Source organism: Barbus barbus, assembly GCF_936440315.1.
Source record: "Barbus barbus genome assembly, chromosome: 3".
Lineage (NCBI taxonomy): Eukaryota > Metazoa > Chordata > Actinopteri > Cypriniformes > Cyprinidae > Barbus > Barbus barbus.
This window is the reverse complement of record NC_136731.1, coordinates 36,047,984-36,063,703: the sequence shown is the minus strand read 5'-3', so window position 1 is coordinate 36,063,703 and position 15,720 is coordinate 36,047,984. Positions and strand designations below refer to the sequence as shown.

The following is a 15,720-nucleotide window of genomic DNA, read 5'->3' as shown; positions in this document are numbered from 1 at the left end:
TCTACTCTGAACAACTTGCATGCAATCTTTAAAGAAGAAAATATGCACTCTGCTTCGCCACCACCCGACGCAAAGCAGAGTGCATTAAAATCATTTAATGCACAGCTAACTGTGCATTATCCCGCTTATACCATGATTATTTATCAGAAGGGTAAAAATGATGGTTATTTTCGTCTGTTATGGGTCATTAGTGCTAGGCATTCTGCCCGCTTCAAATCAGACACAGAGATAAGACCACATTTATTTGAATGAATTGCACAATTTTTTTAAATTATCAATATATTGATCTAGAGAGAGAGAAAGAGAGAGAGAGAGAGAGAGAGAGACGACAGCTATGTGTGTGAATCACCTGTGTCTTTGCGTCTCTCTCTACAAACAATGACGCTGTGTTTTGTTACTAAGAGGGGTCATCGGATGCCCATTTTCCACAAGTTATGTCTTATGTTATGTCTTAATGAAAGGTCTGTAACAGAGTTTGGTTAAAATTTCTCAATGGTAGTGTAAAACAACACAGTTTTTACCCTGTCAAAAACAGCTCTGTCAACATTAAGCTGTTTTATTGCATTCCCCTTCAAATGCAAATGAGCTCTGCTCACCCCGCCCCTCTCTTCCGAGCCACTCTCTGAGAGACAGTCAACTTTAGCCGCATTCATCGATAACGAGCACATTATTAGGGAAGGCGATTTATAAAGATTCATTAAAAAAACCTTACACTCACTTCTTCTGGAGGTGAAGCTGGTTCACAAACGATTCGCATTTAGGTAGATCAAGGGGTGCATTCCCTTCAGAAACAAATGTAATCCACTGCGTCTTCAGTGGCTCAGATGTCGGGAGTAAATGACGACTGCTATGTTCATTATTACATCCAACAACAAAACACCTCAATTGGAGAGATTCTTGTCTACATGTGCTCCGGCGGTGAAACAATGGCGGACTGATGACAGCTCACTCAGGGCGGATCTAAGGTAAGACACCAGTCCAGTCTGTGCTGAAACGCTAGTGTCAATCGAACAATTGTGGGAGGGGCCTGTCCGTGTGACATCACACAGACAGGTATCTGAGATCGACTCGATTTGACAAAGGGGAAATGATTTAACGAGATTAAAATAAAAACACTGGGTGGATCTTTATAGGGTGGTTGTGGACACACACTGCTAACACACATTTCAGTTCAAACAGCTTGTAAAAGTGCATGTCGCATCCGATGACCCCTTAAAAAACAGCAATTTTACCACCTTGTTGCTGAGGAATATAATATTGCGATCCAATTTCTAAGCAATTTTATTAATAAAAGTCACGGGGCAGCATTGACAACAAGCCTCTATGCTACTCTATGTGTGTGCGCAATGCAATCTGCGATTTCTCTGTTTGTGTGCATCAATTAAAGCAGCACATAAATATAGAAGTGATTAAACTGACTTGTAGTATTCAGACAGACCATGGTACAAATAAATATATATATATATATTACAGTTAACAAGTGATAACTGTATAAAACTACTGCAGTGTTTTGAAAAAAATCTGCAGCATAGTACAGAGATGCAGCGTTCTTTAGTCTTACCTCTTTGGAGTCATCACTGGCCAATGCATGAGATAAAAGTGCGCTGAACGTGCTCTTCCCAACACCCCCTTTTCCAGACAAAACCAGAATCTTGTGCTTTAATTTCTGTCTGATCTCCTCTATGGCTGCAATGAGATTAAACAAAGTCACACACTTCAGATTTAGATCGAGCCAGCAAGCTATTTTAATAAAAAAGAACACTGATGTTGTATATAATCATCTGTTAACATCTAAAAAGACATGCCATCAACCTTGAATAACATTTAGAACAATTTCAATTTAATTTTGTTTGTTCTTCCTTTATGAGCATTCAAAGCATCGTGGAGGAAACTGATTTTAGCGGTGATATTTATGTATGTATGCATACCTGGATCAGGAGCTTTGGCAGCACCAGACGCACATGTGTTTTGGTTTGGGCATCCTTGACATGCTGATGATTTACCAGCCTGGTCACTGCTCGTGCCCGGACAGTCTAGAGAGAATGACAACAGGTTTAATATTTTGTTTAATAAACAGAAATGTGTAGTGTGTATTTGAACAGATGCCTCTGTAAGTTTGATCTCTGTACAGATGACTCCGTCTCTCCCTTTTCTGCCTGTAACCGAGATTATTAATACACTGAAAGACAGGCGGATTTAGACATAGGTTCACTATGCCATTCAAAGACCAGAAGTTCCCAAGCTTAGCTTGACAGCATATTGTAACTGTATTTGTGGATGTTAAAGTAAACAGTAATGTAAAGGTCTAGGCAGCTGTTGTGACAGACTCTCTCATATGACACATGTCATTTTCCAAGATCAGAGAGGCACAGCGTGTCTAATATGTGTAGAGTTGGCGAAAGAGTAATTTAAACTGTAAGTTACACAGAAGGCAGCCTGGGAAACTGGGGGCTCTATACGCTAAATGTGAAAATGCCTTAACATTCATAGAACTTACGCTCTGGTGCATCATTAGGAACGTCCGCCATCTTTCAAAACATGCGCACTTCCTGACAGTGGTGCAATGACAATGAACTTCCCCGGATAATGCCGCGTGTCGAAGGTTCCGCACAGTCTCTTGTTAGGGCATTGCGGTAAATTTGTTTGGGTGCATAATAACTTATAGGCATCCAATTTACACACAGTGAGGCTTTGGTTTGTGTGGCAGTCAAAAGTAAAAAATAAAATAAATTAAGATACAAACATAACAAAAATTTCACATAACACGATAAATGACTAAATATTTCAATCATTTGAAAGCTTTATGAGCAACATAATTATCTCTTTCTTTTAAACTGCTTTTTATTTCTTCTTTTGTTGTTTTATGTGCCTCTGTTTTCCCCCTAAAATATTATTTTAACTATTTTACTATTTTAGATGCATTTATAATGATGAGTTATAAATTTAACTCCAGATAAAAATAAACCTTTGACTGTGTTCTCAAGGCCACTTTACACCAAATCATTTTCACACAAAATATGTGTAATAGTCTGTGAGTTTTTAAAATAGTATTGATCGATTTATGAATAAGTTCATATTCTGTTCTACATAAATACAGTAATACCATGAATTTAGCACATTTTTTAACAAACTGTTACATAAAGCCTGCAGTGGGTATCTGATTCATCTCAGATGTATAGTCCTTAGCAAGTAGTTATCAACTTTAACATATAAATATAAAACAAAGCTTATATAGCCTATACATAATAAACCATTTAAAAATCATAGAAACATATTCATATATTAAAAATATTTAGAGCAGCTTTAAAACTCATTTTTGAGGTATGATTGTGTGTAATTTATGTTTTAGAACAAAGTGTGAAGGTATTTTGGAGAAAGGTATTGAATTATATAACTGCAGGGTTGTTTATTTAGGAATTCCTTAACTTTTATACTGACAAGTAGCTCTGGGATGCCTTTTATGAAGAACTTTCTCTCTGAATATCTTCTCACTTCTAGGTGGTAGGCTAACAGGTCTATTCAGATTTTCTACAAAATGATGTGACTCTTATACTTATGACTTTTTTATCAAGGCATTGTTGTTTTCTTAGTATGTGGCATATTTAGTGGTGACTTGGAGATATATTGGTGTCATACAAAAAAAAAAACAAATGGTGACCTTCTTCCTACTTGAGCAATGTGTATGAAAGGTCAGCTGTAACAACTCTTGTGCAAATCAAGAGGAATGTCACCCTGTGGCTACAAATTACAAATATATTAAGCCACAATTTCTGATCTCAGATCTTCACACTCACTCAGCTGTTTTTAGTTAAACAATGATTAAAATGCAGTTGCACCTCTAAGCCATCAAAGCGTTAACTCAAGTGTTTGTGCAGGGTTTTTGAGGAAGCAGAAATGACTTTCTGGCATCACTGGAGTTAGTTTCCTAGTCCCTCCCAAGGGCCATGGCACTGTATACAGGATGGCTTTGTGCTTGAATTGCCCAGTTACGGATATTTATTTTTAAATGCCAGAGAGCGACATAAAAGGCAAAAGGTGATTGGCTGACTTCTGGCCATTTGTCATCCACAACTCTTACAAAGCTTTTGAGATTGACTCTTTGAACTTCTGAGGCTCATGTTGTGGGGAAAAGGTGGCAAATTTTGCACCCATGAGTTTTCCATGGACAGGGAATGTAATATGAGATGTCCTTTGTTTTTTACACCCTTTACAAATGCTTATAGAGTGCAGCCAGCCATGAAGAGTCACGCCCATGGACAGGCATTATGGGAGGAGAGCTCTCGCACCCCCTCATCCCGCATTCATATAAAACCTCTTTTATGAGCCCCTCAGGTGTGCTGAGGAATTGTCTCTCTTGCTGAGTTGATCTGAAAACTGTGCAGAAGCTATATTTTCTTGGAAAGGCAATACAAAATATTAGTGTAGTACATTTTTTAAATGCATTTTAGCTTTGAGCGAAAAGAGTCAAATGTACAGCATTAAAACTACAAAAGTTATTTTAGTGGATGCAAAGACCAGTGCAATACTTCATTCTGTTCTGTAGGGGGTGACAAAGGAATCACTAAAGGAAAAGGGAATTGGCATGTCTGAATTTCTTTTGAATTTATAATCAATTAACTGTTTTTATTTATTTTATTTTTTTAATTATTTATTTATTTATTACTTATAATAACTGAGAAATGTCTTTAAACTCAAACGTCATTTTAATAAAAAATACTAACACAAAGCAGCAACATTTTGAATAACAAGCACACTATTGTGATTGGAGATCCCCTCATTCACATGACTTGCACTCAAATCATGCAAATCTATATAAAAGCACTGACTCATAAATGGTAGAAAGTCACTGACTACCCATAAAGGTGTCTCTGTAACCTCAAATACCCTAGGGCAAGTGCACAAATAAATGTCAGTTTGTTGCCAAGGAAACTATTCCACTTGGCTAGCTTAAGGTAGACCAAGTTGCCAGTCATTGTTCACTGGAAATGGTGTGCGAGGGTTTCTTTTTATTTTGTTGTACTTCAGAGACCAATAAGAAGAGTGGGTATTTATATTTGCTCATCTATCTTATGGTTATCATTGTTAGAGTGAGAGACCAAAAATGGGTTTTAGAACAGCTATGTTATGAATAAGGCAAGACAGGGGACGTGAGTTTGTGCTTTGAGTGTTAAAGGCGCAACATATATAGATAACATCTTGTAGATGCACATTGAATTTGAAGGATCAAGTGTTTTTGTCTTGTGCATCACCCTTATCTTGTGTCGTGTTATGTGAATCAAAGGAATTAATCATTTTGTTGAACTAAAAAAAAATTCTTGTTTTTCATGAATCATAGGCCTAGGCTATCTCATGGGTGAATGATAATGAATGAAGAACGACTACATCTTAACTGACCTGAGATGTCAAATATGTGTGTTTTCTGGATTTGAGCAGAGCCCAGATATATGAAGTACACCCAATTTCCAATATGGGTTGTTTTTGGTGTTTCAGACTATGTTAAGTTTTCAAAGGCTTTAGATCTCATTTAGAAGCATACCTACATCCAAAATACAACATTTGATTAGCATATACAATTAGCAACCATATTATAAGGCTTCAATGAGGCTTATATTTCAGTTGATTGAAAAAGGTGACTTCATGGCCATCTGACCAAAAGATACGCATTTGAACATTATTACAGTGCTTTTCAGGTAAAATTCATTCATTCACTCATTCATTTTAGCATACTTGGCATATTCAGGTACTTAGGGGAAAGGGAAAGGGAAGTGGTGTGTGGCCAAGTATACAGTATATATATATATAGATATTTTATTATATCTTTTCATGTGACAACACAGAAGATATGACACTTTGCTACAATGTATGGGTTAAATGCAGAGCACAAATTCCGAGTATGGGTCACCACACTTGGCCACACACCACTTCCCTTTCCCCTTAAATTAGCTGTCCCCTCAAAATAACTCAACACACAGCCATTCATTTCTAAACCGCTGGCCACAAAAGTGAAAATGTCTAAGTGACCTCTAAGTCACTTCTAAGTGACACCTCTAAGTGAAAATGTCCAAATTGGGCCCAAAGTGTCAATATTTTGTGTGGCCACCATTATTTTCCATTACTTAACCCTCTTGGGCATGGAGTTCACCAGAGCTTCACAGGTTGCCACTGGAGTCCACTTCCACTCCTCCATGATGACATCATGGATCTGGTGGATGTTAGAGACCTTGTGCTACTCCAACTTCCATTTGAGGATGCCCCACAGATGCAATAGGGTTTAGGTCTGGAGACATGCTTAGCCAGTCCATCACCTTTACCCTCAGCTTCTTTAGCAAGGCAGTAGTCGTCTTGGAGGTGTGTTTGGGGTCGTTATCATGTTGGAATACTGCCCTGCGGCCCAGTCTCTGCTTCAGTATGTCACAGTACATGTTGGCATTCATGGTTCCCTTAATGAACTGTAGCTCCCCAGTGCCAGCAGCACTCATGCAGCCCCAGACCATAACACTCCCATCACCATGCTTGACTGTAGGCAAGACACACTTGTATTTGTACTCCTCACCTGGTTGCTGCCACACACGCTTGACACCATCTGAACCAAATAAGTTTATCTTGGTCTCATCAAACCACAGGACATGGTTCCTGTAATCCATGTCCTTAGTCTGCTTGTCTTCAGCAAACTGTTTGCGGGCTTTCTAGTGCATCATCTTTAGAAGAGGCTTCCTTCTGGGACGACAGCCATGCAGACCAATTTGATGCAGTGTGCGGCATATGGTCTGAGCACTGACAGGCTGACCCCCCACCCCTTCAACCTCTGCAGCAATGCTGGCAGCACTCATACGTCTATTTCCCAAACACAACCTCTGGATATGACGCTGAGCACGTGCACTCAACTTCTTTGGTCAACCATGGGGAGGCCTGTACTGAGTGGAACCTGTCCTGTTAAACCGCTGTATGGTCTTGGCCACTGTGCTGCAGCTCAGTTTCAGGGTATTGGCAATCTTCTTTTAGCCTACGCCATTTTTATGTAGAGCAACAATTATTTTTTTCAGATCCTCAGAGAGTTTTTTGCCATGAGGTGCCATGTTGAACTTCCAGTGACCAGTATGAGAGAGTGAGAGCGATAACACCAAATTTAACACCTGCTCCCCATTCACACCTGAGACCTTGTAACACTAACGAGTCACATGACACCAGGGAGAGAAAAGGGCTAATTGCCCAATTTGGACATTTTCACTTAGGGGTGTACTCACTTTTGTGGCTAGCGGTTTAGACATTAATGGCTGTGTGTTGAGTTATTTTGAGGGGACAGCAAATTTACACTGTTATACAAGCTGTACACTCACTACATTACATTGTAGCAAGTGTCATTTCTTCAGTGTTGTCACATGAAAAGATATAATAAAATATATATGGGGAAGTCGTGGCCTAATGGTTAGAGAGTCGGACTCGTAATCCAAAGGTTGCGGGTTCGAGTCTCGGGCCGGCAGGGATTATAGGTGGGGGGAGTGAATGTCCAGCGCTCTCTGCACCCTCAATACCACAACTGAGGTGCCCTTGAGCAAGGCACCAAACTCCTAACTGCTCCCCGGGCGCCGCAGCATAAATGGCTGCCCACTGCTCCGGGTGTGTGTTCACGGTGTGTGTGTGTTCACTGCTGTGTGTGTGCACGTTGGATGGGTTAAATGCAGAGCACGAATTCCGAGTATGGGTCACCATACTTGGCCGTATGTCACTTCACTCACTTCACTCACATTTACATAAATGTGAGGGGTGTACTCACTTCTGTGCGATACTGTATATATATATATATATATATATATATATATATACACACACACACACACACACACACACACACACACACACATATATATATATATATACATATACATATGCGCACTTACTTAGATACTGGCGGATACTGCTGAATTTGGTGGTCGAACGGTCCATTGTCCGATTTAGATAGGTGTAATGATGATAACTTATTGTACAACTGCAGCTGCACGGAGGTGTTGATGGCATGTCAAGGCATATTCACAACATTATGAAAAATACCACTGTATTTGAAGGATACAGCTTGAAAAAACGGTAAGATTTGCGTTTCCTTTTTAAAATACTTTGTCAGTGATGCGCCAAATCAGACAAATGTATTTACACTGCAATAAAATATATAGGCTTATCTTTTTCCACTAAAAATAGGCTTATCTTTTTCCACTAAAAATAGCTAAAAGATGTTCACCCTTTCAGAAAAACTGCATACATTTAATTTGATTTGAATTGTTTAAAACAATTGAAATACTATTTGGCCAGTGGAAAAGAATGAGGGCAACTATATTCTAAAATAGGCTATTTATCGGATAACTAATTTGTATGGATATTTTTATATATTTATTCTAAATCATCCAGTATGTTTTAGAATAAATATATAAAAATATCCATACAAATTAGTTATCCGATAAATAGCCTATTTTAGAATATAGTTGCCCTCATTCTTTTCCACTGGCCATGGAAAATCTCATATTTCCTTAAGGTCTTGTACCTTTGACGGTGTTAAACATGGTGTCACGTGGATGGGAATATGCATGGAAATGATATGCAGATGATGTATTGCATTGCAAAACTAGGCGTTGTAAGCTCCATATATGTGATCTCTGGGAGGAGTCGGGGTGGAGATGCACGTATGCACAATCTTCCCCTGACTGGGCTTTATAAAGGGATTTTTGCGCAGGTTCTGGCATACGCGTGGTTTTATAAATCTGAAAACTTTTGTGCGTACTCAAAATCGAGCTTTTGTGCGTACGTACACTTTTAGGATGAAATCTGTGTCGGCCCAGATCCGGCCCACATCTGGCCAGCATGGATTTCACACGGGCCAGATATGGGCCGGATCTGGGCCAACACTATGTTGCTGTCTGGGGAGAGTTTTATACATGAGGCCCCAGGTGTGTTGAACAAATACCAGGAGTCAGATTGAAGGAAAATAGTTTGCAGTTTCATCAGCAGAAGACAGCTTCAATGCTCGCGATGGAGTTCGTAGGCCACTCTGCGTACATGTTCTATACACCAGTAGTTATATTCTAACAGAGGTCACTAATTACGTCTGTTAGAATATAATGGACACTCACACTCTACACTATGTGCACTATGGACACTTTACACTATGGACCCTTTACACCTTACACTATGTGCACTATGGACACTTACACACACTGCTGCGTGTGCACAATCTCACAAAAAACTCAGCAATATATGTATGTTTACATGCTCATGCACTACAAACCATCCTGCATTGTTCCCCAACCAGCTGCTGACTCAAATGTCTCTCTTTGCACATGTACAGTATTTGTGAAGCATTCGTATAGTTTGTATTTTTTATCTTCTATTTTTTAGTTTGTATAGGGTAATATTTATGTGAAGCATTCGTATAGTTGTATTTTTTATCCTTTTTAGTTTGTATAGGGTAAATACTTATATATAGTATACTTATAGTTAAATCTGTTAGTAGTGTATAGGTTTATAGTGTTTTTTTTACTTCATTGTTGTAATGTCTGTATTTATGTAGCACCGTGGTCCTGCGAGACACGACATTTCGTTCCACTGCATGTCCCCACAGGTAGCGGAATGACAATAAAGCTCAACTTGAACTTGAACTTGACTTGAACGTCAATACTAAGTAAGCAAGTAAGCAAGATTCTGGTTGGTAGATAACTTAGAAAATCTCCACACATGGACATAAAACTCGAAGCATATTTCTAGTGATTATTTTGGTGACAATTGATCAGAGGTCAGACACAATACAACATATATCTGTTACTCTGGACATCAGGGTGATGGCAAATGACGATTTCCTCCTAGAGCTCTCGCTCTCTGCATCTAGCTGCAAAGATAGACATTCACACACATAGAGAGAACACTTATCTGTACTTCAAGGTTGCCGGGCTCTGCCCTGAATCTTAACAAATATGTTTAACTACACACACACAATGAGATCAGCTTCTTAGAGAGTAAAAAGGCAGACTAAAGCCACATTTAACTTATTTTCTAACATGCATAAATGTAACTGTGATAAATAATTATTCAAGAAATATTATAATTAACATTATTATGAGGGCCATTGTAGATCTGCAATCCACTCCTTCATTTATGTTTTACTATTATTATTATTAATAAAAAAAAAAAAGAGCACACTTTTCTTCAACTCAAACTCTTTGAGAAGGAGAGTCTATGATTCATGGTGGAGAAACTGAGCTAAGCCCCCATGTGATGGGTCTTTCTTCCAGGCCCCAAGGACAAAGGCTTTAATCTGCTGCACTTCCTTCAGGACCACTCGCTCTCCTGCGTAGATTAGCCTCCAAGGCTAGTCTGCGGGATTAGATTTTGCTCTTCGAAGCTTGGCTATAGCCCATTCTTAAAGGCCTGGACAAAGGATGGCAGAGCGCACTTCAGTCAACATGCGGCCGATTGGTGAGCACTCTTGAAGAGCGAAGAATGTGTAACCAATATCCATGGACGCACTCACCCTGAAGGGCCAGAGACATGTTCAACAATTGTTAACAAGAGTGTTCTCTTTTGATGGCACTGTGGATCATTGAGAGCGGATCTCCAGTACTTTCACTCTTCTCTTCCAGTGAGCGATACAGACTCTAGTGGAATTTCATCATACACAGCCCTCACTTGTTATACTAGAACAACATGACTTCTGTTCAGTGACGTGTCTTGATGATTCCAAGTGGAACAGTAGATGTGTCACGGATGATCCAGGATTTCTGCCAAGCCTTCATTTAATCCAATATATTTGGAGGAATGCTTGAGAGAACCCAGGCTTTGCTGTGTCTATAATTCATCTGATGTAAATTCAGTGCTTAGTAGGCTATTAAGTGCGGGTGCTCATTTCTCTTTGGAAGGTAATTACAGTAATCACCATGCTGGTATGGAGAGAATACATACTGTAGTGTTATTCTGACCTCACATTCCTCCCAAAGTATTTATGTGAACATCCAGTGAAAACAGCCAAAGCTGGTTGAAAAACAACCATATTTTTTATTAATTAATGCTCAAGAAGATATTAAATGGACCAGATAAAATAGCATTCCAGCTGAATTTTGCTCTGTGGAGAGCAAGATCAACAAGATTAAACAAATCTTGAGCCCTCTGATGTGTGAGTGAATTTTATAAAGTGCTGGCAAAGCAAAGAGAGAAGCAAGAATGCAAATGTGCATTGTTGCAGTGACTCAGAGTGCCAGTGTGCTGCCCATGGGGAGTGGCTCACTGGCATCACCAGCCATCACAATGATTGGATTCACTCACTATAAATGTGCTAATCTTGCCATTTCTTATTTGTCTCCATAGCCCTGTACAGAAAATAAGAGAGTCAGACAGAAACATCAGCACACATAGTCATACTGGAGAGCTTGAGTCACACTAAAACACTGGAGTGTCAGAATATGACAGCATACCCGCCACAATTTGTTCTTGTGCTCTGTCCGCAGACCCTGCAGGAGATTTGTTAGATCGAGAGGACTGCAAGTGAGCTGCAACCAGCCATCGCTGATAAAAACCCCCAAAACAAAACAAAAAAATCATAAAAAACTGAAACCGGTGAAATACAGACTAGAGGAGACTAGAGGAATATATAAGGCCTATATATATGGGACACCATACTTGGCCACACATCACGTCCTTTCCTTATATATAGATATATATATATATATATATATATATATATATATATATATATATATATATATATATATATATACAGTGGTGTGAAAAAGTGTTGGCCCCCTTCTTGATTTTTTTTTTTTTTGCATGTTTGTCACACTTTAATGTTTCAGATCATCAAACAAATTTAAATATCAATCAAAGATAACACAAGTAAACACAACAAGCAGTTTTTAAATGAAGGGTTTTTTTTATGAAGGGAAAACGAAATCCAAACCCACATGGCCCTGTGTGAAAAAGTGTTTGCTACACATCATGTTGAGATCCAAAGAAATTCAGGAACAAATGAGAAAGAAAGTAATTGAGATCTATCAGTCTGGAAAAGGTTATAAAGCCATTTCTAAAGCTTTGGGACTCCAGCGAACCACAGTGAGAGCCATTATCCACAAATGCGAAAACATGGAACAGTGGTGAACCTTCCCAGGAGTGGCCTAAAAGTAACACAGCATTTCAGAAAAAGAGCATCATACCAGCAGTAAAATATGGTGGTGGTAGTGTGATGGTCTGGGGCCGTTTTGCTGCTTCAGGACCTGGAAGACTTGCTGTGATAAATGGAACCATGCATTCAGCTGTCTACCAAAAAATCCTGAAGGACAATGCCCGGCCATCTGCTCGTGACCTCAAGCTAAAGCGAACTTGGGTTCTGCAGCAGGACAATGATCCAAAACACACCAGCAAATCCCCCTCTGAATGGCTGAAGAAAAACTAAATGAAGACTTTGGAGTGGCCTAGTCAAAGTCCTGACCTGAATCCTACTGAGATGCTGTCGCATGACCTTAAAAAGTCGGTTCATGCTTGAAAACCCTCCAATGTGGCTGAATTACAACAATTCTGCCAAGATGAGTGGGCCAAAATTCCTCCACAGCGCTGTAACAGACTCATTGCAAGTTATCGCAAACACTTGATTGCAGTTGTTGCTGCTAAGGGTGGCCCAACCAGTTATTATGTTTAGGGGACAAGCACTTTTTCACACAGGGCCATGTGGGTTTGGATTTTGTTTTCCCTTCATAATAAAAAACTTCATTCAAAAACTGCATGTTGTGTTTACTTGTGTTATCTTTGATTAATATTTAAATTTGTTTGATGATCTGAAACATTAATGTGTGACAAACATGCAAAAAAATAAAAATAAATCAGGAAGGGGGCCAACACTTTTTCACACCACTGTGTATATATATATATATATATATATATATATATTTAAGACCCTTTGCAATGACATTTCAAATTTAGCTCAGGTACACCAAATCTCTCTGGAAAATGTTTGAGATATTTCTAAATATTGATTGGAGTAAATTGATTGGACATAATTAGGAAGAGACACCTGTCTATAAGGTCTCTCTCTCTCTCTCTCTCGCTCTATACATATGTGGGTCATTCCTGTTGGCCATACAGTGACTTTTCTGTCTCTATGTTTTACTTACTCATATTTTCTCTTAAATTATACATAATAGGTCTACTTTATCACTTAAACAGAGATAACAGACATTAAAAATATTATTTTGTTTTTATTGATACATGCTTTCAGTTTTTTATCATGTCCTCAGTGCAAAGTAATCAACTTACACTATAAATATAAACCATGAAATGATAAAAACCTCAAAATATTTTTAAATTATGTTATGGACTAGGCTAAACTTAATCTAATCATACATATAAATCATGTGAAACTATATTTATTTTCTTAATTTACCGTGTCCCTAAAGTCATCTTCCACCCTGTTAGTATGTACTCCCCCGCCTTCTAAAATAGACTACAATTCCACAGAGATCATTTTCAGGAAGTGATATTGTTTATTTTTCCCGCTGGAATTCAACTGTACAAATGGAGGTAAGTGTCAACTCTCACTCCAACCTTTTTTTTAGTTTTTGAAATTAATTTTGAAATCTTGTCACACTCTTAAAGTTCCACCCTGTTAGGCTATATTATGGAGAATGTTTGTCTGATCAAAGAAAAATTAAAAACATATCTGACATAGTTATAAAGGTTATGTTCATCTATAGAAGGTTAGAGAGCTAAATGTTGATAACTCAAAAAACTACAGCTAATTTAGCTCAAAATTGTCCACCCTGTTAGGTCTATAAACCTTTTGAAACTAATTTGGAATTTGAAACTAACAGGGTGGAAATTCTAATAGAATAACTAGTATTTATTGTATACTGCAAATTAATCTACCTCCATGAAACTTTTGAGTGGTAATGTACATGAATACAATTGTATTTATGTACACTACCGCTCAAGTTTTAGATCAGCAAGAATTTTAATGTTTTTAGAAGAAGTCTCTTCTGCTCACCAAGGCTTCAAAAATACAGCTAAAACAGTAATTTGTGAAATATTTTTACAGTTTAAAATAACTGTTTTCTATTTGAATACATTTTAAAATGCAATTTATTTCTGTGTTGGCAAACCTGAATTTTCAGCATCATTATTCAGTCTTCAGTGTCACATAATCCTACAGAAATCATTCTAATATGCTGATTTGTTGACATCAATGTTGAAAACAGTTGTTCAATTTTTTTTTCAGGATTATTTGATGAATAGAAAGTTCAAAAGAAAAGCATTTATCTGAAATAGTAAGCTTTTGCAACATTATAAATGTCTATACTGTCACTTTTGATCACTTTAATGCATCCTTGCTGAATAAAAGTATTAATTTCTTTCCAAAGAAAGAAAGAAAGAAATTCTTACTGACCCCAAAACTTTTGAACGGTAGTGATAATGTTACAAAAGCTTTCTACTTCAGATAAATGCTGTTTTTTTAAACTTTATATTCATCAAATAATCCTGAAAAAACAATCATACAAAACAGTTTTCAACATTGATAATAATAATAATAATAAATGTTTCTTGAGCAGCAAATCAGCATATTAGAATGATTTTGGAAGGATCATGTGACACTGAAGATTGGAGTAATGATGCTGAAAATTCAGATTTGCCATCACAGCAATAAATTGCATTTTAAAATGTATTAAAATAGAAAACAGTTATTTTAAATGGTAAAAATGTTCACAATATTACTGTTTTTGCTGTATATTTGATCAAATAAATGAAGCCTCGGTGAGCAGAAGAGACTTCTTTTACAAACATAAAAAATCTTGCTGATCTAAAACTTTTGAGCGGTAGTGTATATATATATATATATATATATATATATATATATATATATATATATATATATATATATATATATATATATACTATATTGCCAAAAGTATTGGGACACCCCCTTCTTTAGAAAAGAAGAAGGCACTTCCAAAACTGTGGCAACAAAGATGGAAGCATAATTCATGTATTTAAAAACTGTATTTCCATCTCTGTTCCACTGTTTTGAAAGTGTCTAAAATGACTGTACCCATATACAAGTCATTGGTGTTTGGTGATGAGTTTTTGGCTCAAGGTCTGCATATAAAGTCACATCAGAGGAGTTCAGCTGGGATCAGGACTTAGCTTTCTGCAGACCAGTCAAGTTCTTCCACACTGACTGATTCAATCATATCTTTTTTTAACCGTGCCTTATACACAGAGGCACTGTCATGTTAGAATAGAAAAGGGTCCTGTCCAAACTGTTGCTATAAAATTAGAAGCACACAATTCCCTAGAATATCATTATATGCTTAAACATTAAGATTTGTACTCATAGAAATTACTAAAGTAGTCAAACATGTTCATTAGAAGGGGGTGACCCAATACTTTTGCCAATATACGTAGTGTGTGTGTATATATATATATATATATATATATATATATATATAAAATACTCTGCAGAACTATTAAGCTCCCAGGTCTCTGGTAGAGAACCCGAGCTTGGAGGAAAAAAATACCACCCAATAGGGCGAGCAGTGATATATAAAAATATTTAATCTTGTTTTGTTGGGTATCCTCATAAGCGCAGTCTAAAATGAGTTAGATAACATCTTAAATTAACTTAGAGTTGTGAGAAAATTAGATGTGCATCAGAGCAACAAAGGTATCAAATCAAAGAACAAAAGTAATAGCAATAATTGT

General features: G+C 37.5%; 1 protein-coding gene across 6 annotated transcripts in view; it reads right to left on the bottom strand.

Moving 5' to 3' along the window:
* Positions 1–2,591, bottom strand: part of LOC306849387 (cytosolic Fe-S cluster assembly factor nubp1-like) — a 29,283-nt gene extending 26,692 nt beyond the window's left edge. For 5 of the 6 annotated variants that reach the window (XM_079384354.1, XM_079384351.1, XM_079384352.1 and 2 more), the window contains exons 1-3: positions 2,498–2,565; positions 1,929–2,033; positions 1,562–1,686 (exon numbers count right to left, since the gene is read on the bottom strand). In XM_079384354.1, coding sequence (XP_079240480.1) covers positions 1,562–1,686; positions 1,929–2,033; positions 2,498–2,528 — 261 coding nt within the window. In that variant the 5' untranslated portion in view covers positions 2,529–2,565. Of the gene's footprint in view, positions 1–1,561; positions 1,687–1,928; positions 2,034–2,497 lie in introns of all 6 variants that reach the window. The other variant, XM_079384353.1, reaches the window with a different exon arrangement.
* Between the last annotated feature and the right edge of the window lie 13,129 nt (positions 2,592–15,720).